Source organism: Takifugu rubripes, chromosome 5 (assembly GCF_901000725.2).
Source record: "Takifugu rubripes chromosome 5, fTakRub1.2, whole genome shotgun sequence".
Lineage (NCBI taxonomy): Eukaryota > Metazoa > Chordata > Actinopteri > Tetraodontiformes > Tetraodontidae > Takifugu > Takifugu rubripes.
Window position 1 is genome coordinate 5,633,424 of NC_042289.1, and position 27,158 is coordinate 5,660,581.

The 27,158-nt window shown below is 45.5% G+C and overlaps 3 protein-coding genes and 2 long non-coding RNA genes across 5 annotated transcripts; 2 read left to right on the forward strand and 3 right to left on the reverse strand.

The window, feature by feature from the left end:
* LOC105416430 (uncharacterized) lies at positions 1-1,763 on the forward strand. Its single transcript, XR_003888492.1, has 3 exons — positions 1-415; positions 571-1,102; positions 1,662-1,763. It is a non-coding gene; the product is annotated as an uncharacterized lncRNA (long non-coding RNA).
* A 3,001-nt stretch (positions 1,764-4,764) lies between these two features.
* LOC115249966 (uncharacterized) lies at positions 4,765-7,870 on the reverse strand. Its single transcript, XM_029836683.1, has 12 exons — positions 7,320-7,870; positions 6,903-6,993; positions 6,605-6,775; positions 6,376-6,472; positions 6,140-6,244; positions 5,986-6,060; positions 5,828-5,863; positions 5,621-5,695; positions 5,356-5,493; positions 5,178-5,270; positions 4,989-5,085; positions 4,765-4,905 (listed from the first exon to the last, which is right to left on the reverse strand). The coding sequence occupies exons 2-11, from the start codon at positions 6,938-6,940 to the stop codon at positions 5,032-5,034; spliced, it is 882 nt and encodes a 293-aa protein (XP_029692543.1). The 5' UTR covers positions 6,941-6,993; positions 7,320-7,870; the 3' UTR covers positions 4,765-4,905; positions 4,989-5,031.
* A 75-nt stretch (positions 7,871-7,945) lies between these two features.
* Positions 7,946-12,309, reverse strand: atf7ip2 (activating transcription factor 7 interacting protein 2). Its single transcript, XM_011603829.2, has 11 exons — positions 12,137-12,309; positions 11,639-11,708; positions 11,337-11,468; positions 11,019-11,087; positions 10,878-10,894; positions 10,544-10,584; positions 10,410-10,465; positions 10,213-10,258; positions 9,795-10,024; positions 9,535-9,722; positions 7,946-9,230 (listed from the first exon to the last, which is right to left on the reverse strand). Exons 2-11 carry the CDS (start codon positions 11,705-11,707, stop codon positions 9,020-9,022), a joined length of 1,059 nt encoding a protein of 352 aa, XP_011602131.2. The 5' UTR covers position 11,708; positions 12,137-12,309; the 3' UTR covers positions 7,946-9,019.
* A 612-nt stretch (positions 12,310-12,921) lies between these two features.
* Positions 12,922-19,813, reverse strand: emp2 (epithelial membrane protein 2). The gene is made up of 5 exons (XM_003964491.3): positions 19,630-19,813; positions 15,464-15,649; positions 15,283-15,391; positions 14,999-15,139; positions 12,922-14,466 (listed from the first exon to the last, which is right to left on the reverse strand). Exons 2-5 carry the CDS (start codon positions 15,539-15,541, stop codon positions 14,297-14,299), a joined length of 498 nt encoding a protein of 165 aa, XP_003964540.1. The 5' UTR covers positions 15,542-15,649; positions 19,630-19,813; the 3' UTR covers positions 12,922-14,296.
* Positions 19,814-20,157: 344 nt separating this feature from the next.
* Positions 20,158-22,160, forward strand: LOC115249865 (uncharacterized). Its single transcript, XR_003888493.1, has 3 exons — positions 20,158-21,433; positions 21,541-21,687; positions 21,771-22,160. It is a non-coding gene; the product is annotated as an uncharacterized lncRNA (long non-coding RNA).
* The last annotated feature ends 4,998 nt before the right edge of the window (positions 22,161-27,158 follow it).

Sequence of the window (27,158 nt, forward strand, 5' to 3'; positions counted from 1 at the left end):
GAGAGTGCTGGGAGAACACAAATGGAGGGAGATAGCAGAGCGGAGCAGGTGGGAGGAACGAGATAAGACTGATAGAACAAAAACTGGTAAAACGCATGTGGAGTGGACTCATTAATCTTTGAGATATCCCTCTCACTCACGCGCTAAATTGCCTTCTATTTATAGGCTGTCGTCGGGGTGTTGAGGATTCTCTCATTGGTCCGGCGAGAGGTCAGAGGTCAAGCGATTTAAGTGTAACTGCAGACCGTATGACTCCAGCGTGTCTGCGTGAGGAAAACAGAGAGCAGGAAATGATTTACCTCCACTTTGAAAGTGTGTCTCTTGCGGCTTCATTATCCATGCTGCAGAATCACATACTGAGGCAGCAGAATCGCTTCTTAATGGGACTATTTTCAGCAAAACGGAAAAGGATGAGGTAAGGAAATGCACACAGAAAGTGATAGAAGGCATTTGCCATCAGTAATAGAGCGATTCGTTCTCCGGGGGGGCATCAGGACAACTTTTCCGCCAGGTTTTGATGGACAAACAAGTGAGCAGATTAATTCAGTGGGAGCTTTTTGTCTCCGGCAGAGGCGACGCCCAGAGAAACGTTGACGTGCTGAGGGAAAAGGATGATGCTGGACAGGTTCCAATTCAACAAAACGTGTCAAAAAAGGGGTTCGAAGGAGGGCTGCGAGGTCTTCATATTCTCTAGGGTTGACACAAAGACAAGCGGAGGATTACACGGAGGACCTAAAGGCCGCATCACTCACCGGCGTTGTCGTTTAGACTTTTAGAACTCCTCTCTTAGTTCTACGTTTACCAAATCCCTTGAGTTTTCTCCAAGGATCCTGCCGTTCAGCTCAACACCCAGGGACGTGCTTCATACTCAAGATGAAAATATTCATCCTCAAGATGTGTGGTTGTTTGGCAGGTGGGATGAGGAGAGAAATCAGTTTAACGTGAAGACATAAGGCTCCGGATTAACCTCGCATCAAAACTCTCGATCGGATCCTCCGGAGGATGCTGCCAAAACCAAGAAAATCGGTCTGGGAACTCAGGTGGGATCGGAGGTCGATTTCAACATTCAACACAATGAGGAAACGGGAAGCAGGAGAGAGAGGTAATGCATTGGGGGGTGCGTAACCCCCCCTTTAAGTGTTTTGTGTTTTGTTTGTGCCAACGATATGTTAAAGCTTCAGGGCTGAAATCTAAAATCTGAATTAGTGTGCGTCGGCAAGCGTGCGTAACCTTAACGCTGAGCTCGTAAACTGAAAAAAGATGCTAAAGTACGTAACAGCGATGCAGATTAGTATTAGCATCGCCGTTTGTTTATTCGGCCTGCGCGGCCCCAGCAGCATCTTTTATGGGGAGGTTTGTGAGCGATCACGCACGAGGATGTCGCCTTGATTCATTAAACGCATCTGCGAAAGATGAAACCTGACAGCGTGCCAGAGCGAGCCGGCGCACACGCGCTGCATTTGATCTCAAAGTCTGTAGCAGGAAAACTAGGACACCACAGTCGCTCCCCTCCAACACACAGGAAAATATTCTTGGGTGATTCGGCTCCGTGTCCCATGCTGAAATGTAAAGTGACGGGAAATGTTTGCTGTTTCCGGGCATCGCCACCGGTAATGACTCCGCTCGGGCCATGTGCCGCCACCTCCACCGTCTCTGCACAGGCTAATGCTAACGGTGGACGCTGCAGAGAGGCTGTCTCCTCATTCCTCTGGTTCCGGACTCCGGAAAAAGCCTGGAGCTCATCGCATCGGTGAGGATGAGACCAGAGCAGTTGGTAAGGGCTTAAATGAATACGATAAAAGTGTTGATGCACTGAAGGCAGCATTGAGTTTTCCACTAAAGTCACCATTATGATGAGCTGTCACTCCGAATGTCATTCCAAACTTTATTTCCAACTATGGGGGTGGGGGGGTCATTTAACGAGCCCTTTTAAAGCTTTAGAAACATGCTTGGGGGGAAACAGTCATTCATATTTTTTTCTTCATCCTGAAGTCTTCCTCGATGCTCAAACGTTTGTGCCGACGCGTTTGTATTCCAGGAGCTCCACTCAAGTGATCTCCTTCAAGGACAATAAAGCCCACAGATTAATCAGAATTATATGGAGTGTGCGCACACATGCACACACACACACACAAACGCACACATTAAAAACATTTATGATCTGCATGTGGATTTTTCACCAAATGTATGTTTTTATCCAGTTTCTGCTTTTCTTCTCTTTGCTTTATATTGCCTATATTTTGTGTATGTGTGTGTGTGTGTTCTTGAACAAGCTACATATTAGGGACCAGAATACACATTTCAGTGGCTATATGAGGACATTTTGAACCTAACCTTTAAGTGTTGGACTTGGTCAAGGTCAGGTCCTCCCAAGGATAGCTGTTCTATTCCTGTGGGTTTGTTTTTCATCACAAATATTCTTCTGGGTCAAGATGTGTCTTCGCCCATTTTAGACTCCTTTGCGCCTCTCCTCAGTGGCATCAGTAGGTGTGAGCTGTGAGGGGAATCAACAGATGCTTCCAAACATCAGCCACACATCATTATCTTTAGGCTGCAGCTGAGCTCCTCTACACCCCCACAGCCTCCTTCTTCTGCTGCTGCCGCCGCCTTCGTCGCTGCTGCTCCTGTAGTTTGTTGTCGATGCTGTAATTTTAGCTTTCGTTCGGATGGAACCTTCTGGGGACGGTGCGCTGAATCAAATATTCATGACAGCAAAGAATGGAAACATCAAGCTGCAGGAGGCTCCTTCAGAGCTCCGCAAGACACGCACGCTCCGGTTTGTGGTCTCTAGAAAAGGGAAGGCGAAAAGTGAAATGCACTTACACGGTGCTTTTTTATGCGGGAGCCTTGATTTTAACCTACTGGAGGGTGTGTGTGTGTTTGTGTGTCTGTGTGTGTGTGTTTGAGTACTTTCAGAGAGTGTCCGTGACACTGTAACAGTTTTATAGAGATTAGAATGCAAACATTCTTCTAAACCCAGGCAAAGACCTGCTTTGCTTCTTTTTTTTCACATTCTGCCACACACAACCTTTGATTTTATAGAGGTAAAAAATTAAAATGGATTCAACAAAACCATTGATGGGGTTCAATACGGTCCCTCTTGCTCAATGATAACCTGCACTGACCACTCCAGATAGTTAGAAGTACAGTTTGGGGAACTGGAAAATATTTCCTGGCTGTCTTTGCACCACTAATCAGAAGACCGTTATATTGCTAAATTAGTTACATTTAAGAGGAACTAATCGGTTTTCACAAAGCGCTGTAAGCTAGTTTCACAGAAGCATCTTGCAAAGCTGATTTTGCATCTTAATCTCAATGTCTAGGCGATGCTAGCAACGGCATCAGGGAGATATTTTTGTCCTGTGTACTTACATTTTTGCTGTGACTTTGGTGTCCTCACATGCATTTAAAAATATTAAGTGACATTTTGAGCGTGCTCCCTAACCAACATAGGCTTTAGAAGTTCCTGGTGTAGCAGGAGCAACTTAGGTACCAAAAAGTGAGCAAATCTAGTTCCTGTGATACCATCATGGCAATTAAGTGGTTCCTGAGTACAGTGGACTTGCTCCTCATGGGGAAAAGGTCGAAGAACTCTTTTTGCTACTATTGCCAGCAGCTGAAGGTAGCGATAGCAAGCTGGAATCCCCTCGAAGGAAGACCATCCTGACCTTTTGTTTTCAGGCTCTTTGCTCTGAGAAAGGTTTTTTTTTTAAATTTTATTCTAGTTTTAGAGTGAAACATTTAACTATTAAACACTTTCTTAAAATATTCATGCAAAATCTTGTCAAACATGAATGTTGCATTAACATTCTTATCGGCTGCCGGCGCAGCCTGATACCTCCCCTCCACATTCTGAGCCGAACTAATGTCTGATATGGTGTTCTAAGTTTTAAATCTAAAGTTGAAGCCTAAACAAAACTTTTAACTGAGGGGGAAATGCGTTCAGGGATTAAGAAAAATGTCAAACATGTGAAAACATGGAGGGAGGTTGATTTTTACCTTTTGCATAAATGATGCTGCGTGATCTCAGTCACATGGGAATGTTTGAGAACAGCGGTAGTGAACGCCATGTGCACACGATGCCACCGACTTATGGCATAAATGTTTTATGGTATGTATCACCCTCAATGCTAGCAGATTTAATTGTAGCACCGGATATAAGCGTTTTAGTACCCGTGGCTCTTATGGTTGACTAGGGAGCTGTAAATATTGGCACTGAAGCCCCACTGAAGTAGGAAATGTATTACATGCAGAACCTGAGGAATCTCTGCACGTCTCTGGGTGCAGATTATTGACGCAGCAGAGAATTAAAGGAAAAAGGGAACAAAACATCTGTTGTTTGCTGTTGAGTTTACCTCTATTTCTCATTGGCAGTGGCCACGCATTTCAACTTTTTATGACGTTCTTTAACTTTTTTAAGAAGTTGTTGTGCTCTGACCTTGTATATACAGTATATACACTGCTCAAAAAAATTAGAGAAACACATAAGATCCAAACAGGGCAGGGAGGGGAATGATCTTGAATATCTTTCCTGATAAAAATTAGTTAAAAAAAAAAAATTACAGTCTCCATAATTTGATAGAAATGAAGTCTAGAGTCTGGGTGTTGCAGAGCAATGGTGCGCAGGAACGTGAAGAGGGTGGATTTCTTCTGCTTCCTTTTCTTGTTGTGAAGCTGTTGTTCATGTCAGTGAGCAACCTGGAGAAAGCAGATGTCTTTCATTCATTGCATTAATGCCATAGAATAACAGGGGCACGTGAGCTTGTGCTGTACTTGGAAAGCAGAGCGTTTGGGTGCGAAAGCCACTGTTGACTCTGTTTGTTGAGCTCCTTCACAAAAGGCACGAGGGTCAGGAGGCTCTGGGGAACAGAGGTCATATAGCAGGTCTGGGACAGGTTGGGGAGCCTGAAACACAAGAAAAACAGAGCAAAGCGATGATGATGAGGAGGAGGAGGAGGATGGTGATGATGATATGCTAAAATCTTTACCCATAACAGGCCAGTTCCTCAGGCGTAAGGGTTCTCGCACTTTCTAATCTGCTTCTGGAGACCACATAGGAACAATATATCTCTGGGACTTTTTTATCTGTGGACCCCAGGAATAAAGCAACGTCAGATCAATCAAGTAAAACAAAGTCAAAAATACATCAATGTTAAGTTCAGAAGGAGCATTTTTACAGCTTGCTCGACATCAATGCTGGTCTTAGGGGAAGAGGGGCTGTCGAGTGGACACATGTCCTCTCCTCCCACCCCTGCAGGACACGCTGGGCTCTGTTAGTTGGAAGAGGAGACAGGGTCCATGTGAAACATCAGGAACTGGTGGTAATTTTTCCTCTTTCAAAAGAGAAAGATGTACCTGGTGACCTGCGACACCTAAAGGTGAGCCTGGCCGGCCGACTATCGCCAGGGGCTCTTCAGCCTGCTCCTCCTGTTGGGTGTCACTGACACAGGAAAAGTATATTTCTGGGTCTTCATCATCTGTGGACCCCGGGCTCTGTTAAGAATAAAGCAACATCAGCTCAATCTGGGAAGACAGCCACCATTGGAGGAAAAATAACCCAGTGCTAGAAATATGGTCCTTATAACAATGTAACAGTAAAAATGTGCTTGATGATTCTTACAATCAGGACGTCTGAAACAGTTTTATTTGATGCAGATAAGTTCTCCTCTTCCTCCTTACTAGTGCACGTTGTGCTCTGTTGGAAATAGGGGAAAAACTGGTCATTACAGCAAACGAATGTTCTTATTTGCATGTAACATCCATATTGTGCTGAGGTTCTTCAGCCGTAGCTTCTGCAGGAAAAGGCGTTACAAAATAAAAGACTTACACGTGAAGATATCTCTGACTGATCATCGAAGAAGATCTGTTAGGTGAAAGTAAAGGGAAAATATAAAACAAGCATTAAAGGAAAGACTGTCCAGTCAAATAAGCCTGATGGGTAGTCCTTCATAACAGTGCATCAGTCAGAATTTTGCTGATTCTTACAGCCAGGATGTCTGAAATGCTGTCGCTTAATGGGGAAGAGTTCTCTTCTTCCTCATCACTAGAACTTGTTGCAATCTGTTGTAAAACAAAAATAGCAGTAAAGTGGTCATTACAGCACATTAATGTCCATAATTTCACTGTGCCTTCCTCTTACAGGTTGCTCAGCTGCAGCTTCTGCAGGTTCTAAGGATCTCAGAAATGAAGCTCTTTGCTGTGAAGACAGCGTTTGTGAGTCCTCCTCATGCTTGTTCTCCAGGCTCTGTTAGTTAAAGGCAAAGCGACATCAGCTCAGTCTCGTAAAACACAGTCAAAAATACATCAATGTTAAGTTTAGAAGGAGCATTTTTACAGCTTAGTGTAATTTTTCTCTATCTAGAGGGAAAAATGTACCTGGTGACCTGCGACAGCTAAAGGTGAGCCGGGCTGGCCGACTCTTGCCGGGGGCTCCTCAGCCTGCTCCTCCGTGCCGTCGCTCCATCTGATGATGCTGTCAAAAACAATGCAAAACCCAAGAAAACAGAAGATCTGCATGATGAAGAACCCTCCTCCATTTGTGACGTGAATGTTTCACTCACAAATCAGGGCAATACGTTTAAGTTTGAAGAAAGTTTGGTTGTACCGCAGCGGTTGGTCCAAAGGTGCATCGTCTTCTCCGTCTGAGTCCTCCACAGTCGTACAAAAACATGACAGAAGGCACCGGAGAGCCTTCTTCATACAATTGGGCTTTTGGGTTTTGGATTTGGCTGCATTGCTAGCAGCATTCTTAGGGGGCTGCATTCTTGGATACAAACTGTAAAAAGGCGTCACACATGCAAAGGTTTTTGCAGGTCAGACCAACACTTTACAAAAAAAGTGTAAACAAAAGCTTGTCTTTGAGTTTAATAGCGGTGACTTATTACGACACATTCTTCTCTTACCTCTTTTTTGAGTTTATTGTGGAATCTTCCTGAAACATTTTGCGTTTAGAGGAGATTAACTTTTTCCAACAGGGTGTTTTCTTCGGAGGATCTGGTGCAGCAAGGCAAGCAGGAGAAGTGATGACCAAACTTTGGCCTGAATGGTCCTTCAGATTTATTCTGTTGTAGAATGGATTGCTGGCATAGCCATTTTATATCTTAGGTTTAATTCTCTTTTGATAATAACTAGCAGGACATTAAGGTAATCAAATGTTTTATATTAGAAAAAAAGAGGATTTAATTGTAAAGAATATAGCAAACACTAAAGAAGGGGCATTAGCAACAATAGAATGAAGCAGCATTACAGACCTTGTATGTTTGCAGTGAAACAAAATGTGCTTGCTTGGTTTGGAAGAGACTGATTAACTTTATACCCACCTTTTTAATTACGGTAAGTTGAATTTCAGTCTTTGATCATTGCTTTGTACTGTCGTCCTTTGATGGCACTGCTTTTGTTGCTTTCGATCTCTGTGCTTTGATTGCAACTAAAATATCATTTGGATCATTGCAGTGTGAAAATTGGCATCCAAAGCAAAATGGAGGAAAAGAAGCAGAAAAAAAGGTCAAAAAGGACCAAGGTAGTGGCATGTGTGATAATAAAGGGACTAGAGCTAGCACAGACCTCCACGGAGTTGCTTATTTCCCCACACAGTGTGATGTACACACAGTATAGGGCGTGTGTGTGTGTGTGTGTGTGTGTGTGTGTGTGTGGCATTTGTAATCCTGCTCTGACAACAAGCACCGTAGAGAAAATCGTTGAACTAGAACTGTCACACTTTGACCAGAAAGGTTGAGCTCTGATGGGGGATTTTCTAACAGCCTTTGTTCTTCTTCTCCTCGTCTTTGTTCCTAACACAGTCAGGCTGGTAAATCAAAGGTTGGGATCAGCTGATGACATCCACTCTACTAATGATGCATCGGGTTCAGGCAGTAAAAGCCCAAGGTCACGTTATGATGTGTTGCTGTGTGCAGAATCCTGATCAAATAACCACACATCTTTATGCTATTGCATCACGTGGAGATGGGGATCTGTTTTATCATATTCCATAGTTCATTCACTCACCAGAAACTGTATCTGAGTTTGACATTCATAGGCATTTCCTGAGGATATGGGATGAAAACTTTTTAGCCAAAGCTAAATCAACATTCCTGCAACGTCGGTTTATCCGCTGTTGTCTATATCCTGTTAAACAGCCCCATCTAGCGGTTAGATATTAGAATGCACCCAGAGGCTTTTAGCTCGGTACAGGATTTGAGAGATTTCTCATTCTCATTGAAGTTTCCAGAGGTCAAACTCTGAGAGAAAACTGCCATTTTATTCACACATCATCCAGAGAAAAAAAAATAGCTTCTGTGTGATAGAATATTCTATTTTTCATGTCTTTACGCTTCTAAATCCATTAATTTTTACATCTAATTGGTGCCACTGGGGTTATTAGTGTCTATCCCAGTCACTAGAGCGGATTTAAAGTCTCCAATCAACCTAATTTGCATGTTTCTGGACTGTGAAGGAAACCCATCATGGGATGGACCCCACAACCTTCATATTGCTCATCAATCAAAACTGAACCTGAACACTAGACCAGAATTGTTGCTGCAGGTTTGCTGACACAACACAATTCTAAGACAAACTTCAGCAGGCAAGTGGTCTCGGGAGGCTCATCACTGTGCGCCTTCCCCACTGGTCACGGGTTCACACACAGACACTCAATCTGCTGCTGGCTTTCATGACAGCCCTCGACCAGCAGCTACATGCACCCGAACGCGGGGAATGTTCTCGGGCCTGGAGCCGTTTTGGATGCTGGGAAGGTTTTCGCCACAGCGGGAAAACATCACTCCAAAGTGATGGCGTGGACAGAAAAACGAGATGGTCGACGAAGGCTCGACTCGATCGGCTGGTGTGGGAGCGCGGAGCCCAACGCTTTGCTTCCTCGCCCGCTCTTCTGTTCATAAGTGCCACCGTTATCCCGTCGGCTCCTCCCTTTTATCAGCGCCGCCTGATTCATCAGTTCCAGATGCTCGAGACAACCGCAAAATATAGAAATAGAGGGCGAACGAAGGGGCCCGACAGCGCCGCTCTAGTCGGGTATGGTCGCGGTGACGATGTCGCTGTACGGCCCGTACCGGCCGAACCTGTCTTTGCCCACCACGGCCACGCCCACTTTGTGCCCAGGCTTGTATTTGCTGATCATGGCGCATATGGGGAGGGGTCTGTCCTGGACCAGACCGATCTGAGTCCAGCTGGAGAACACCCTGCTGCCCCTGTCCTTTTCCACTGACATGTAAATCCTGCAGAAACAGAGAGGGGGGGGGGGGTATGATTTGGCGGTGATGTCACTGGTTTCCAGAAAGCGACGCGTTGCGTCTCGTACAGATTGAACATTTGACTCGAGACAAACTCGCTTGCGTCTCATTTTTAAACGCCGCCATCTGTTTTTATCAAGCACCAGGACGTGTCTGGCAGCAGACATGGCCAAATCCCTCACCACATCCAGCTAAACGCCCCCGCCGTCTGGATTTATAGCCAAACATCTACCGTCCACAACTCACCACGCTCATCACTGGCGCACCCAAATCGCGGTGCTTTACTTACGTGTAGTTGTCCATGGGTGGAGCAAACGGGTCCTTCTCCACGATGTTCCACAGCACTGACAGCCTGGCTGGTTTCCTGATGAGAACCAGCCGCACCGAGGGCTTCGGGGGGATGCTGTAGGAGGCCGCCTCGATGGAGAGCACCGAAGGGAAGGCGATGGGCGGTAGAGGAGGGTACGTGTGCTCGCACTGGAAAACACAGAGGTGGTTCAGGAGGACGGAAGTGTCCTAAGAGGGGATGAGAGCGCGAGGCGACGCTACCTGCCCCGAGCGTGAGCATTTCAGACCGTTCCTCGGAGGAGACGGACGACCTTTCTCCTCGCCTGCGTTTGCCGTCGCCTCGGGATGGTTCTCTGGTTTTGGCCGGTTTTTAGGGTCCTTGGTTTGCTCCTGAAGCTCACACGCGTTGCCCCCTAAAAAGGGTCCCGCCTTGCACTCGGGAGCCGGAAGACAGCGCTCCTCGCTCAAATCTGCCGCGGCAGCCGTCAGAGCTTAACGCAGATTAGGTGCAATGAGACGTCCCAGAGGAAGAGAATGAAGGCGTCACTTCTGCGTGGACTTACTGACTCGTGTTATTCATTTAAGCCTTTTTGCCCAGCTTACGCGTCAGGTTTTATTTTGAAATGGATGCAGAAGTGTTACCAGCTTTTACAAGCACAGGAAAAACAAGATATCTTACCTAGCTTGTCGTGCTGCATCTTCTTTATGGCACTTTTAGTGGTTTCCTTAAGAGAAAAGAACGCATATTTGGCAGATCGCTCCAATTATATTAAGATTAAGATGTACTTTATTCATCCCCGTAGGGAAATTGAATAGGAAGAAATCAAGAATGCTGCCAAAATGTAATAAACTGGCTTGATTTAAAGGATAAATCACCATGATTTTGAAGATTTCTTCATCCATTTCCATGGCCTCTTCGTCATTTTTGTCACCTGACACACACAAAAAGAGACATACATAAGACACACAAACTAATACTGTTAGCACAAACACACTTGCCAGGCTCTTACGCTGTGGCGAGGTTTCTGGGGAATTTTCCTCCGAGTCTGAGCTGCAAATTAAGGGCATCGCATTACGGTCCAGAGAAAGAGAGAGGGATGGGATAAATAAATGAGCGCAGAGAAAAGATCTCTGCGGTAAATTTGGACCTCATTAATCTTGTTAACCTCGCATTTCATGTGAGGTGCGAATTCCTTTGCGTTTCATGCGGCAATTTCTCCATCTTTTTATTGTTTACAGATGGTGAGATCCTCTAACCCATTGCCAGTGCATGCAACATCTCTGCTGTGTTTGTTTATGTCACATTTAAAGGTCCAAGTCCCAAAATTCCACGTGCATCCATACCTCAGAAATGCCCGAGCCTGCAAACCAAGCAGATGACACAGTAATCACAGTAAGTAAATGCGACAGAAAAGTGCACCAACACAGTTAAGATGTTCCGTAACTGGGTGTGTGTGTGTGTGCGTGTGTGTGTGTGTGTTGTACCTTTGCCCTTCTCTTCGCCATCTGGGCCAGAGCAGCCTCGGCCTTCTGGGACACCATGTTAATCCTCACCTGAGGGTGGGAATGACGAGAGTTTTTATCACTCACCTGAACTTTGAGGCACTTTTCCTGTTGAGTACTTGTCTTTAGGAGACGATTCCCAAACATATGGGCTAATAGTCAGAAGGAATTATTAAACAGATGAAACAGAATTGTCTTGTAAATGCAGGCGGGGCAGAAGAAGCTACAGGATATTATTCAGCTGGACGTGATGGAAAAGAGGTGATTTAAAGGCCTCCTGTGTCAGCCACTGCCACCAACCTCCAGTTTTTGGATGGTGCTTTCGTAGTTGATTTTCCGATCGAGGTGCTCTATAGTTTCTATTAGACCCTTCAGCTTGGTTTCATGCCGCTCCATTGCACTCCGAACCTCCTGCTCGACCAGACTCTGCACCTGCAGACAACAATGGCAACATTCAGAGAAAATGAATCTCCAAGGACACGGCAGTGCGGGGTTTTTAACCTCCAGGGGAAGATTGTCATATAACTGCGTGTACAAATGCACGGACGACAAAAGTAATATGTTTTTGGGGGTTGTTGTTTTTTTAAAATGTCAGTACTTACATCAAACTGAGAGAATTTAAACTTTTTATTGTTGGTTCCGGGTGAAGGCGGCGAGGAGAAGCGCTCCATTCTTAACACAGACAGACACAAAATTAAGAATGACTTCATTTCATAGCTCATTAATCCAAACTATAAATGTCACATTTAAAAACTGCTGAAGGGCGAATGATGTATAGACCGTATAGGACCTTAAGGGGGCACTTTACTAATAAAGTCAAGCTTCCTCAGAAAAGAACTCCAGTCTGACAATCAGTCATATAAATCAACGAATGCGTCATCTCATCTGTCCGTCTCATTTTTATGACTTGTCGATCAGATAAGTAATTTAATATCAACCCAAACCTACTCCGCGCTCTATTGTACGAGGCTCTTCTGCAAAGGTAATAATCTGAGAATTAATCTCATTGCATATTGTCTCCGTCAACTGTGGGTCACATTCAAATCAACTTCATGATTCTCGGAAAGTATAAAACCAGTGCAGAACCGCCAGGCACATACCTGTAAAACAATGATCTTGGCACAGCTGGGTTCGAGCAGATGTTTGTGGCTCCGTTTTCTTCTTCGTTCCCCTTTTTCAATTTCTGGGGGTTGACAACCAGTTCTGGGAGGATTGGCGCCACCTGGTGGATCTTACTCCGAGCTGCATGTAGATTATATTTTAACCGAACTTGGAAGGCAAATTAAACGTACTTTTATATGTCTAAACATAAAAATTACAGAAAAGGAGCTTTGATGTGAACCCATTGTTATTATGAAGGATTCCTACATTTCAGTTTTCGTCTTTATATTGTAACGTTAATATCTCCCTGAAGAGGAATTATAGCTGTTGTTGCCTCCATTCATGAATTTTCATTTCAAGTTGAATGCCAGCTTTGTAGAATGACTTAAGTACAAGCCGAGCTATCTTCTGAGATGTTTAATCACTTTGAGAAACATTTATAATTTGAAAGTTACACTAGAACTTTTGATGTTAGAACTTTTATTGTTGCATAACTGGTAAACTATGAGTTTTATTGGATTATTTGTGAAAGGTCATGCATGTCACAAAGGGTAAAGAAGATGCTTGAGCATTTTACTACACAATATATTCATTGCAAAGCACATCTCTGGGGAGTATAAAGGGGGGAAAGGCACCTATTTGTTGCTGGGGGGGTCAGCATCAGATATCAGTTTAAATCCTGCCCTATTAGCAGCACGTTTGTTCTTTCCAGGAATGCTTGACGTTTTTTCTGTGTCCTGAAGGTCAAGAGAACCTTTTTTTGATAATGTCAATCAAACAAACATTTAGTGAAACAAAAACAGTTTTATTTTACAGATCGCAGAAGCCGATGATTCAACAGAGGTCAAAATAAATATGCTGTCTGGTCTGGTTAGCCTGCATGGCAGAACCTGTGACATTTACAAACACCAATTCTTCATGCACCGTTGAACAAGTCTTCATTTAGTCACATGAGACTGTCAAATTAATACTTCATAAAGCACTTGTAGGGGAGAAAAGTGAATAAATACCATGTTATACTTCAACAATTTGAGCCGTTGCTGTACTTAATTGTTACAGTGTAAAATAATACACAAACTATGAGTTCCAAATCAAGAGTCTCTCCATGTTTAAAAGTTTGAATTGCTTTTTTATACTATATTTAAAAGTATTTCACACGCACAAAAAAAAACATATCACGGAAGTTGATTGTATTTGGTCAAAAAGGCTTAGATGACACAACAAGCATCGACATCTTGATCAAGAAGGCGTTTTTTCTGCATCGTGCACGTCCTTTTATAGGTGAAGGACACACTCTTGTGACCAAACAAAAACGGGTGCACCTCTGACAGCACCAAGCAGTCTGAGACGAGCCCCAAGAGCACCGAGCAGCTGCACGGGGCAGCTGCGGAGGTAACACCCAGCCGATCCCCCTCAACCCAACGCACTTTCCCAGGGATCCAAAATTAGCTTTACGGACGCTGGAGATCCGAGCAAATCCGGAAACGTGATGAAATGACAGGAAAAGTGAACGGCCAGAGGGGGGGGGGGGGGGGGAGGGACGTGGCAAAACTGCCTTCATAGGACCGCGGTCGAGTGATGACACCAGTGCATTGAAGCAATAAATAGCCTTAACCTGTTCAGTAAAGCTTAACGAAAGCATCAAAATAACAGAGAAACGTTCATTCATAGTTCAAGTTTGCCTCTACTTCGATGACTGAAGTTAAAAAAATAAAATAAAATCACAGCACGTCATTGTTGGTCAGTAAAACAGGAACACAGACGGGGTTAAAATCCATCGTAGACCACGCCTACTGCTGCTCGCCAAGATCACGGCGTGTTTTAGTTGAAATCGCAGCTTGTCTTGACGCTACCCAAAATGTACAAATAAACCGAATGAAAGAAAAATAGGGGACGCCTTCAGCTGGAGCCAGTGTGCTAACGGGGGATGTTTGGAAGCAGAAGACGACAACAGGACAGGAGGGAAAATAATCAATGCGGGACATGAATCAATGGAACTCTCCACCTTTAACTTTCTCAAAAAGCAAATAAGAACTCAGACAAGAACGGGCCTGCGCACGCGACGCCTGAGAGTTTAGCGAATCCTCACGCACGTCTGCCACCTTCAGTGAGGACAAATTTAAACGGCACAGGGGCGTGTGGCTGTGGGGACGTTCGGCCTATTTGCGTTTCCTGAGCACCAGATACAGGAAGCCGCTGATGAGAGTCATGGGGAAGCTGATCCAGGCCAGGATGTAGGAGGCGCCGTAGGAGCCCTCCCGGAGGCTCACAGCGTGAAAGCTGTCCTTCTGCTGCGTGTAGATGGACACTCCGATCATCACACACACGGCTGGAGGAAAGAGGAAAATGACTGGCGTCAGCGTGTTAGCTTAGCGTCGAGGCCAGCGGGTCAGGTTATCATCAAGAGTACGGTAAAGTAGCGGCATTTAGCATCATTAGCTAATACTAATACTCCACTGTTGCAGAACTTTAAGCAGCAAATGGAGGAAAAACCCAAGAAGCACAGCAGCACTTACCCTCTTAAAGATTTAGAAGCTCTAACACAACGTTGGGAAAAAAATGCAAAAAGCAAAAACTGCTCTTTACCTCTACAGGACTCTAACAGAGAAAATAGAGCCTGGTCAGAGGGTCCCACAGTGGTGGTCCTTTGAGTTGTCATTTTAAAGGTAAAGTTTGCCACGGGGGACATTAAATAACATTTTAATGCATTCTATTTACAACAATTAATGAGGATATAAATGAAATGTAGAACACATACAAGAACTTCAACTCCTTAAAGACAACCGGCTGTACCGTCTAAAGGTAAGTAGCAGAGTTTGCATGTGTGTGTGTGGGTGTGTGTGTGTGTGTGTGTCACTCACAGGCCAGGAGCTGAATGATGGCGGTGAAAAGGAATCGCTCTCCTTGCTGGAGCTTAAACAGCTGAAGGATGAAGACAAAGAAGCTGACGCAGCACAAAATGGTGGCCAGGATCATGGTGGCCTGGACGGCCTGCAGGTAGGCTGAGAGAGTGACAGACAGAGACGGGGGAGCGTCAGCCAAGGCCATTGTGGACGGTTCCCTCTGGCAGAAGTTGGTGATGTCATAGAAGACGGTCATCTCACAACCGAACGAAGACGTTTGACAAACTTAGGGTGACACGTACCTGCGCTGGCAGTATGGCTGTTCTCCACAGGAAAGCATGTGGAGTTACACGAGTACCACAGGTCGGTGAAGATCAACTCCTGCTTGCCTGCCGACACCACCCACCACGCCTAAATCACGCAGAAACGTCGCCGTTAGCGAACGCACTTTTAAACTCTGGCGTTTACTCCTTCGGTACTCACGTTGTAGATGGTGGCGACTAAGAGGAGGATGACCGCGGCCAGGTGGAAGAGGATGATGGAGAGTAGGATGATCAACATGGCTATCCTTCCGTGGGGTTAACTCGTTGGCTGGTTATCGGGCGGGGCTGTCCAAGGGCTCTCGGCTTGTTTGTGACGGTCACCGGCCAACTGTCCGTGCTGAGAAAGCTGGGAAAAGGCAAGTATACAGCATGTTTATCTATGCGTTAGCGATTCGTAGCGTCACGCGTCTGCTGGAGCCGATGGAATGTGGCCGTGTGGCGTTTACTTTACGCTGATTTAAGGGTCTTATTCCAGGTCGCGTTGATAGTACTGACAAGGCTTTGTCTGTTTACACCTCAAGGTGGGCGGGTTGTTCACTGCTCAGTCACAACAGACCTCACATAGCATGATTAGCATAGCAGCATTAGCAGACCATCCCATCTAAAAATGTAACAAATTCATTGTTTCCTAGTTTGTGTGCCTAATCTATTTCTACCAAGAATTCCCTTAATGTGATGTGATGTTTCATCACAACTACCAATTTATAATCTCCTCTTCCTGACCTCATCTCCATGTTGCAGGGTCCTATGTTATATTGGTGGGCTCGGTACCTTGCTCGAGGGTACCTCGGCAGTGCTCTGAGTGTGTTCTGGCACCTTTCCCCTACTACCTACTTTCTCTGCACTGGGGCTTGAACTGAGAACCCTCTGCTTCTTCTCAGCTCGGTCCCCAACAGAAGGAGATACCACCGCCCACCAATTTATAATGAAAATGCTTACTCAGAAATGCTAGCATGACCCTATTAGCCTTCACATTGCTCGAGTCACAGTAGCAAATTGGTTGTTCACAATTAGTTTAGCACCACAGCGTGTTCTGAGGCTGAGCAGGCAGTGACACACACGTGTTTAAAAGCACACACGAGGGTATCGAGGCACACACGCACACAGATACACACACAATCCACAAAGCAGCAGGATTTAGCAGTCTCTGCCATCGCAGTCACAATGAAAACCGGTTACCCACCCCGAGAGGAAGCGGGTCACAGTTTTGCTTTGTTTTGCTTTTTTGTTGTGGTGGGGGTGTGCCAGAGGGCAAGAGCGGAAGAAAGGGTGCAGAGGAACAAAGAAGAATGGGCAAACTTCAAAAGTGAAGGGTGCACGCTCATTCATAAAACACAAGGGGATCACACTGGAGCACAAAAAAAAAAAATGCTGTTGTTAAACTCAAAATCTAAGGAAAGACCAACAGGATTCCAACTGGGCGGACACCAGTCGTCCAGCATCCCACATTTGCTATGCAAAAACCCACCTGACATTATCAACCGCCATTAAACTTCGTTGACCCTCTGCGCGCCACCTAGCGCCTGTCTTCCCTGGACTTTGGGGCAAAGCAGCATTTTCCCAACATTGATCCACTCGCGTATTGTCAAGGAATCACGCCGGGACATCCCAGTCGTCATGTGACCTGCCGGAGTCAGGTCAGCGTGTGCAGAAACGTGAGACTCTGGGGTATTTTTAGACACGGCCACAGAGGCAACAACCGTGTCATCAACACGGCCCACTGCGGTTCCAATCAACTTAAAATTTCTATAGGAGGAAAAACTCCCCCCCCATCCCAAAAAATCTTTGCACGCCAGTCAAGTCACAAGGATTTCCCACGTAAGATGGGTTAAACATAAACCGGCTGTGGTGTCGCTATCAAAGGCTTCCCCTGATACTCTAATCTCACGGTGACGTGAGGAGGAACCAGTGAGTGGATAATGGAGGCACGGGATCAGGATGAGGATCCTTTTAGATGTACGGAATTCCCAGGAGGAGTCAAATATGCAGCCTGGACGAGGGAGCATTGATGGTCACCTCTGACACCCGACAACAGGTGGACACACAGAGCAGATACTAAACATTAGCTCCAGTAGTCTGGAATGCATGACTCCAAAATGTCCCACTGCTGTAGCCCACACACACACACACACACACAGGAACAACGGAGCACGCAGCCGGCGGGCCTCAAGATTTCGGTTGGACGTCCGGTCAGGCCTGCGTCGGGGTTCTGACGCGCTGGACACAAACGCGGGTCGGACTCACGTTGTTTTGTGCTGAAATACCCTCCAACACAATCACGCACATGGACACACACGGACACAAGCGATGTCATTCCTGCTCTCCACTCAGCCTCATAATGGGAGGCTGGGGACTAGGCTCAGCACAAGGGTGTGTGTGTGTGTGTGTGTGTGTGTGTGTGCGTGTGTGTGTGTGTGGAAAGGAGAGAGAGCATTGCCGAGTGGAAAATGCTGACTTTTAATGTCCCTTTTTGACTCTTTTCATAAAAGACAAAGCCACAGACTTAACTGGGCCTCTGAATCTCACACCCCCGTCTCTCCCACATCCCACCCCCCCGTCCGGATCCCTCTCGTCTTCTCTTTGGTCATGGAAACAGCACCCAGGAAGAGAGACGCATGACAGATCCAGTGGAGCCCTCTGGCTGCTCACCGTGCACTGCAGTTTACTGTCGATGCAGCATAACCCCCCCCCCCCCCCCCCCCCCCCCGACTCACAAAACTCAAACCCCCTCAGAATAAAAACTCTTTCGCAGTTGTGTTCAAGCCCCCCCAGCAGTCAAACATCTGCAGGAAAACCACCAAAAAGACTCAACACCTTTTAATCCCCTTCATATCTGCATGTTTTGGCTCGCCATTACCCATAAACATGGCCTTGGGATTCAAATTGCAGTATTCTGTGGTAACTCTGTGTGTGCGTGTGTGTGATGTGTGTGTGTGTGTGTGTACATAACACCAATAACCAAGCTATGCTTTATTTTTACAGAAAACACAAAAGGCCCATCTTCCCTGGAGCGATGCCTGTGACCAAACACTGTTTTATTTACAGAGAGCAGGGGCGGGCGGGGGCACACGTGCACTCTCGCAGGCACGGACGTGCGTTCTCACAGTTGGGTAGATGCGGCTGGATGCGATCAATGCCACACAAGCGTTTTCGCAGGGCTTCCACAGACCCGAGGCCTCTCTGTAAAGCAGGCTGGCACCCTCCCGCGGGAGGGGGGGACAAAAGACGTCAAGATATTTGCACACGTTTATCATTCATGAGGCAGTTTGACCCGAGGGCGTGACGGGAGGCAGAGCCAGACCCAGGGCGCTGCAGTCGAGGAGCCGGGCCGCGGATCCACCGGCTTGAAATGACTCATTTAACAGCAAGAACTCCGACAAGACTGAGCCGTCCTGGACGCAAACGTGCCATTTTTTGTAATTCGTGTCATAAGATCAAGGGGAAAATATTGACATCCGCATAATACAAGCAGGAAACACACTAATAAGTACAAGTATTCCCATGATGTCGTCAAACATACGACATGCAAATCATGATGCAACAGATGGAGGGATGTTCCAGGGGGGTGGATTTAACTAAAGTGGCAGGACAGAGTGACACACACACACACACACACAGGTATAAAAAGAGGGTGGTTTTCCCCCTTTCCACCCGCTGGAAAGAGCTACAGTTGGTTTCCTGCATTCGCCCAGTCTGTGGGACTCGAACCAAAAGTCCTCAGAGAATTCTCCCTTCTCCAAACACACAGGAAATATTCATTAACTAGTAAAAAAAAAAAAATGACGCGCTTTCGTCACGGGGGCTATGAAATCTGCGTCATTGTCATCGAAGAACAACCAGTCAGATTTAGTTTAGCTCACTAATGTCCACCCACCGCTCCAAAAAAAGGTTAGGCACTGAACGCAGCGTTGCCATATGGGCAGGTTGGTATGCTCGACGCGGAGGAAGGTCTCCAGTATCCATAGCAACACTTTTACATTCCGTCCCCAGATAAACATGCATTAATTTTCTGTGTGCGCTAAAAATGGACACTTTTCCACTCGCAAACGCCATCAACAGACACATTTTACGCACCCTGGGAAACGCCCCTTTTATTTTTCGGCTTTAAAGCTGAAAAAAATAAAATTGGCAAAAACAAAAAGTGGGGGGAAAAAAGTCAAACCACGCCAAAAAGTAACTTGTACGTTTAGAAAAATGCAAAACCTTCTCGCTCCTCTAAAAAAGGGCAAAAAAGGGCAACGCAACTCCTTCCGACAGGGTCACGAATCCTGTAAAGAACACGATATTTGCCTGAACCAACGAGCCAATTAAAATGTGTTTACTCACCGAGTTGGAAGTGAAAAGAGGTGCTGAGCGAAGGTCCGAGGAGCGGAAACCTGGATCAGAAACTGCGGTGTCAGGGAGGGAAAACTGCGCCCAAACCGCAGCTGCGAGAGCTGATCCGCTACTTTTCAAACGAAAGTTAGAAAAGAACGCAAGTTCTCCGACAGCCGAGTGTCTCGGACGCGTGTGGGAGGGACTTGGTGGTCACCTCTGGGCGTGGCCTGGGCGTGCGTGCGGGCGTGCGTGTGCGTTTTCTTGCACATAGTGCGGACCAGATCGCGCATTTGACCTGAAAAGTGGGCACATTTAGGAAAGGGAGGACATGAGATTGGTCCTCACAAACCTAAGGATGTGTTTGAGGGGTTAGACTCGTCCTAAGTCCTCACAAAGGTAGAGGACCACATACGATGTGTGAGTGTGTGTGACTCACTTCAAGGGGCCTGAAATTAGTCTGAACTCAGTTTGGCGGTAACTGTTAATGGTGTGTGTGTGTGTGTGTGTATGTGTGTGTGTGTGTGTGTGGGTGTGTGTGTGTGTGTGTGTGTGTGTGTGTGTGAAAAGCAGGAGGGAGGGAAACGGAGGGCAGACACAAAAGTAGGCAAAGAGGAAATGAAAAGGATCAAAGTCGCTGGAGCTGCAGAGGGGACGGGTGACCAGCACCAGGGCAGAGGGGCCATCCACTCCCTTTTCCTCGTCCCTCCATCTCCAGTTTTCCCGCCGCAGTATTTTGGGCGAGCAGCGTGAGTTGGATTATCTGCTAATTGAGGGTCATTAAAGTGCACCCTGCTGCTTTGGAAAACACCAAAACGCACGCTCGTCTGTTCTTTCCCTCATTATTTATGTTGTGTGGCTCCGACAGCTGGTGACTCCTCAGTCGGCGCTCCGTGTCATCCTCTTTCGAACAGGTTGTTTAAAGTGAGCTTAAAGAGTGAGTCTCGTTTCTTTTGGGACGTTTAATGCCCCAAACCCCACCTCTGGATATATTCGGCGCTCTCTCGGGCCCTCTCCCGTCCACTGCTCTCAATTTTGTGTGAAATGTCCCTTTATCAAAAACCACAAAGAGCACATCTGTAGCTGAGCTCGCAGTTTAAACCGCAAACGAAGGTGCATCGGATGGTTTTTATATCACTACTCAGGATGCGGCGACGTCCGTCACGGATGTTGCCACGGCGACAGGATGGGATTCTTTTGTGGGGTCATTCAGAGACATTCAGGACTGTCTGCCGGAGAGAGAATGAAGCAGTCATTGTCCTGCCTTGTTAATATGGCACGTAATTCTCCGCATTCTCCAGGCAGCCACAACACGAGACTGCCATCACGGCTGCACGGCAACGTCCCCTGAGGTCATCAGGAGCTCCAAATGTCTTTTCCAGATGGCCGACCGAAATAGGCCGACTGGCAAAAATTACACTTTCACGCCAAAGCCCAGAAATCTACAGTCTGGTCCTTGAACGCCTCAGCGTGATCGCTCGATTAGCAAGTTAGTGAGGATGTGCTTTGTTTCTCCAGACCATAAATTGTCCCCTGATTGTTTGCACGTGCTCACATCTGCTCATATACACCCTGAGATACACGCCAGGAAAGCACACGCGATGCAGAGCGGAGAAGAATGGCTGGAATCTGTGTGTTCTGGTTCTTGTTCTGGGTTGTTCTGCCGGCGGTGAGCCTTCGTGTCGGTGTCAGCGTCGTCTTCAGGGCGTGTTGCTGTTGAAACAACAAAACGCTCGCCCTCGTATCATCCTCAGCTCCCGAGGCAGCGGCAGGCCCGCCCTCCCTCTCCTTCCACCTCGTCCAGCAGTGCGAACAGGTAAGACCTCTCTGCTGGGTGTCGAGTGTCCGCCTCACAGGTGAGAGTTCCTGCCCATCACGTCTAATGTCACATTTTAGCCACATGCTATTATTATGTTCCTATAGGAGGAGATAATACACACATCTCCACCCTGAAACCTTACGCTGAGACCTTCGGATCATCTCCCACCCGAGGCAGAACTAGATCACGGCTGCTCCTTATAGAATCTTCAGAGTTCCTGTGTGAGGATCCCTGAGATGGAAGCAGTGGTGGTGTGTGTTCAGATCAGAGAGGACCCATGTAAAAAAAAGGGTTTGGTAAAAGTGTCACACATAATTAATAGATTATGTTGCAGTTGCAACAAACTCCTCTGTGTGCTGCCACCGTTGGGCAGGGAGCCAGGCCCAGGACCAGGCCCAGGACCAGGCTCAAGGATCAGTGCCCCCTCCCAGGAACCAGGCCAGGGGGAGAAGGCTCCATCAGGTGGCTCCCGTTGGGTGTTCCGTAGGTAAAGTGTACCTGATTATTCTGAGTTCTGTGACCGAGGAGAGACAAACTTCAGCTTCTATTGCCCACGATTTGTGCATCCAGTTCAGAATTTCCAAAGGTTTCCAGGCACTTTAATGAAACTTCATTCCAGCAGTAAGTGCAGACATTTGTTGCCTCGAGCTGAAGCTTATTTCATGTAATGTGGGGCCTTCTGCATGACCCCACACACACGCTCACGCTCACACACACACACACACACACACACACACACTCAAATGCTGTGAGAAACAGGAACAGGGGAAGTGGGGGGTTACTTCCTGTCTGGCTTTAGCCATCCAGGACCATGTGTGCGTGTGTGTGTGTGTGTGTGTGTGTGGAGTATCAAAATATTCACTCTACTAGCAAAGGGAGTACATTGTTTCCAAAAGGGGCTAAAAATTTTGAAAAAACCGTTTGGGGCTGCATTATGTCGATGAACGTCATCACAAAGCTAGAAGTACACAAATGTGTGTCTGTGTGTGTGTGTGGATGGGGGGACTGCTACTGTACAGCAATCAGCAGGAGGCAGATTGAAGGAGGCAGGAAAAACTCTGCATAAAGAAGTGAAGGATAGTGCAGGACAACAGTGATATTACTGCCGAACGCACGCTGCACAACATCCAGAGAGGAAAGAGATAGAAGACAGTCAGAAAGTGGAACAATGCTGGCATTAAACCGCTTTCTGCAGACCTCTCCCCTCATCAGCTGGTGTGAGAGCTGGCCCAGACAGCACACACGAATACTTAGAATGTTCCGGATATTTCCCGAAGGTCTTCCCAGCCATAAACGTACAGCCTGTGGGGTTTGCTCCCACCAGGGTGACGTCACAGAAGTAGGTGAGGATATGAAATATCGCGATGAGGACATGTCCTCATAAATGTAAAGGGGGATCTTTTTACACCCGTGAGGATCGCTGCCTAATTTGACTGAACACACCGACGCGGCGCCTCCATCAACAGCCTGTGGAGCAGCTTTTAACAAGAAAACAAACAGAAAAGAGGCAACTACAGCTCTTGCACTTCTGTTTCTCTTTACCTGCTTTTGCTTTTCTCTCTTTTCCAATTCTCCCCCCACCTGACCCAGCCCAGGGTGCGCCAGCCCGTGTGACATGACCACATCTGGTAAAGAATAAAAGATGGCACGTAAACACATATTACTTTACATGGAATTTGCATGGTCAGATTTACATTCATTTGTTTAAACACCTGCCCACAAGGTGGCGAGGGAGTGTGCAGATTTAATTCTCACCACTAGATGCTGCTAAAACTCACTGTACCTTTTAATTGAAAGTAGGGATATGACCCAGCATTCAAGCAGTTATCGTAGGTTTATCTCTTGAAAACACATGTGCCCACATGCACACAAACACACCCACATACACAAACAAACACAGGCTGAAGTTGCACTCAAGTCAACAAGGAAACGACCAGCGGCAGTGTACAATGATAAGACGACCGCCATTATTTAGCCGTTAGAGACGCGGGCATCACATACAATCATTTCTCCCTCCTCCATCATCCAAGTGTGTGTGTGTTCATAATAGGAGGTGGGTAGACAATGTTTTTTAAAAATTGATCATAATTATTAGTGAAATTCCTCTAGACATCTAAATGTTTACAGTGTTGACTGAATGGTTTCCAGCTGTCTGTCAGTATAGCTATGTAGCCAGAAATAGCCTACAAGCCAGCTAATCTTCCTTCCTTGACAGAAACACTATGACACACAAGGTCGCACGCTCCCACACACACAAGCAACTTTCCTTCCTTGGCGCTAACATATTTTCATTGTCACCACAACTGCACTCTCAACCTCCGATGTCCGACGCGTAAACAGATAATAATCCCTGACGGGCAGATAACAATGGTTATTCTGTTCACGGGATCTACTGCAACATCCAAAGACGCCGCCCATCACTGACCTCTGAATCTTGAGGGTGAGTGCTTTTTTTGGAGTTTTGAAAGAGCGACTTGGTTTGAACAATCAGGCTAGCCATTGGACTATAGGTCAATAATCAACAAACATAGCTTACTATTCGCATTAGCTATCGTGTTGAGGGGCTCATGTCCATGATTCGTTCTGGAGCGGCCTGGCAAAGAAAAAGTCTGAAATTACTCTTTCCGGTCATCAGATTGAGCCTTTCGCACAGATACATTGCACAATATCCTACATACATGACAGAATTACGAAATCAATTTTTTTTTTTGTTGTTAAAGAAATTGAGTCGCAACTTCCCAGTTACCACCGGAAAATTAAACAGTTCACTGTGGGTGATCAGCGTTTGGGAGGCCATACATCCACCTCCCAATCAGAGTTGGTTGATCGAGGAAAAATGTGCACAGGTGGAGATCCAGTATTTTTATTCCTTCATTCTTTAAAAATTGGTGTTTACTCTAAGCTAACTGCCTACGAGCTGCAGTCTTTTGTTAATTGTAGGTGACATTTTGTCTCTATCATCCAAAAAGCATCCAAATAATTCCACAAAAGTCTCATATTCCCTTAAAGTGAGTGTGAAGAGAAACAGCTACTATTTTGTTTGTCCTCAGGGCCTGGGCTATGTCCACGATACAGCGCTGAAGGTTTGTTTTTCTGTGACTGATGGAAAATCCATATTTTTGTGGTGTTACTGAGCGAACAAACACACAATGTGCACAATGTCTCTTAGATGCAGCATCTGGGTTTAAGAGAAACTTTCAAAGTTGGTCTCAAAACAGGTGACATTTTAGACAGTCTCCGAATTCTGTGATGCAGATCAGCTGGTCAGACAACAGTGTCCAACAAAGCGCATTTAAAACCGAAAATAGTCTCAGAGGGGACGACCCCTACGTCCCCATAGCAGCTGAGAATTTCAAAGAGATGGAAGGAGGAGAGTGCTTGTTAATGAGCAGACTGGACACACAGATAAATAGATAAATAGATCTAATCGAGCAAAAAATGTTGACTCTATCAACTTATACTGCAAATATGTCTAACTGCATGTTCGTGTTCCTTTGCAGTGTGCAAACCAACACCAAGGTAATCCTTTGGCACTGTTTTTCCAAAGGCTCAGGATGTTCTGGAGAATTCAAATGAGGCACGAGACTCAAACAAGTTCTCTTAATTTATGAGTTTAAGTATATATTATTTGCAAATATATAATTCACGTGTTGTGTTACAACCTTGGAAAAAAGGAGGAGAAATGAAAACTTCCCTTTGTTAAAGGTTTAAACATTCAGGACACCCATCATTATATTCACATATGGGCTGTTAACAGCACCGACATGTCACACCTTATCCTTTTTCCCTATAAATAACCTTTTCCTACTTGGTGTGTGATATTGTGATGTCTGTGATTACACACGCACACAGGCACGCACACACACATGCACGCACACACACACGCACACATGCGCGCGCACACACACACACACACACACACAGACACCTCAGTTTATCTTCATAAGGATGAGATGGTCACTGTCAGCGTGATGACAGTTTGTGTATAGAAGGCTTAACTTTTGTGCTGAGCAACTCTGTGACCAGAATCTGACCTAACACTTGCTGAATGGACAGAATGTGTCTGACACCATGACGGATGAGTGGACTGATACTTCTGCACGTTTTTGAGGCTTATTATAGATTTCACACGCAATGTCATTTGTTTTCCTTAGTATGGATGTATGTATAAAATTGCACTGATCCACTGTTTAGACAGACTGGATGGATTTTATTCCATTTGCTATAAATAATTTATATGTGTATGTGTGGGTGGGTGTGTCTTTATTGACAAGCTAAACATAGATTACCAGAGTAACAGGTTGGTCTGAAAATGTTTTTTTTTCCTACGCTGTGAAATACTTAAATAATAAATATGCATATCCTAACCTGATTTTCTGCTTCTCTTCCACCAGAAAACTGAACGTGAAGTCATACGTTATGGTTTCTGGTTAACTGCAGTGTCAACACTTAGCCTTTACCTTCAGGATATTCATGTGTTTACAGGAAAAACAATCCTGTTTTCCTAGAGTTTAGTAATGCATTTAGTTGCAAACATGCTGTGTCCTGCAAATGTGCAGAGGCTGCAGCACATGCATAGCGAGTATCTATGCCGTAATTTTATTTGTGGAGATTCTGCAGTGTCACAGTTCGGCTCAGATAACTGCAACAATTTTCAAGACCAGATGGGTGTAGATCCAAAAGAAATGTGATTTTAATTTACAAACTAAGGAACTAATACTAATAAAACAATTATCAATTGCACATGATAAAGTGGCTTGGAGGAGCAGCCAGAAATGGCAGAATAGAAGTGTATGCTGTCAGCTTGTTAAGCAGATAGGACATCCAGCCAGAGAAACGGACTGGTACTGTGCCAGTTAATAGGCAGCACCCATTTAGCCCATCAGTCCAATCAGGATGTGAGAGGCAAAGTCACAGAGACCCCTAGTATACGGGAGGGGATCAGCGGGGTCGTTACAGCAGCGCATCATAACCTTCCACAGCAAAAATTTTTCATGAAAAAGTGCTGAGAGATAGAGGAACCACCAGTAACAGAAAGATATAAAGATGTCATAGCTGTTGGGTAACTATTTCCTGTTGCCCTATTGTTAGTCACTGTCCAGCCTGAAGGAAATAGGTCCTGTTCTGCAGTGGTTGTTCATATCTTGTGGTTTTCTTGTTGCTATAGCTTTTTGTTGTTGCCATACTTTTTTTTTCCAAAGCTACTTTTTTTCTGATTTAAACTATATCAGACCAGGAGTACTTTTTGCAAACAGGTGCAATTTTTCATACTTATTATACACTCCCATCATGCTTATTGGCATTTAAAATCCTACATATTTTTTTAAAACCTCCTCACAAGATGTTCCATCCGACACAAAAAAATTGGAGAAGCTTAATATACTTGTGAAATAAACTTCCGAAATCCATAACATAAAGAGCACAACGTGATGTAGAGCATGTCATTTGTGTTTGAGCTTATTGTATTCACCACGCATATAATATGAAAATTGTACACATGTTTAGACCTTTAAAGATAAAGGCATTTAAAAAAAAAAAAAAAAACAAGCCAAAAAATTATTTATAAAAATACATATCTTGTTTTCGTTTTTCCAACACTACACTTTTTCCCCCCAACACTACGATAGCCATGTGTGCTTTGACAATAGACAGTTGGTTTTGCTGACATTATCATAAATCAAAAAACAGCACCCTCTAGTACACGAACATTGTAAGATCCAAA

Bases quoted from the DNA above. Each gene is read 5' to 3' on its own strand.
- atf7ip2 (XM_011603829.2), bottom strand. From the start codon at position 11,707: ATGGAGCGCTTCTCCTCGCCGCCTTCACCCGGAACCAACAATAAAAAG. The intron at 10,025-10,212 runs GTAAGATATCTT...ATCTGCGTTAAG, and splicing joins GATGCAGCACGACAAGCTAG to CTCTGACGGCTGCCGCGGCA. The intron at 9,723-9,794 runs GTAGCGTCGCCT...TGTGTTTTCCAG, and splicing joins AATGCTCACGCTCGGGGCAG to TGCGAGCACACGTACCCTCC.
- emp2 (XM_003964491.3), bottom strand. From the start codon at position 15,541: ATGTTGATCATCCTACTCTCCATCATCCTCTTCCACCTGGCCGCGGTC. The intron at 15,140-15,282 runs GTACGTGTCACC...TCACTCTCTCAG, and splicing joins CAGCCATACTGCCAGCGCAG to CCTACCTGCAGGCCGTCCAG. The intron at 14,467-14,998 runs GTGAGTGACACA...TCTTTCCTCCAG, and splicing joins CATCATTCAGCTCCTGGCCT to CCGTGTGTGTGATGATCGGA.
- LOC115249966 (XM_029836683.1), bottom strand. From the start codon at position 6,940: ATGTTTCAGGAAGATTCCACAATAAACTCAAAAAAGAG. The intron at 6,061-6,139 runs GTAAGAGGAAGG...GTTTTACAACAG, and splicing joins AAGCTGCAGCTGAGCAACCT to ATTGCAACAAGTTCTAGTGA. The intron at 5,086-5,177 runs GTAAAAATGCTC...TGGGGTCCACAG, and splicing joins GCATTGATGTCGAGCAAGCT to ATAAAAAAGTCCCAGAGATA.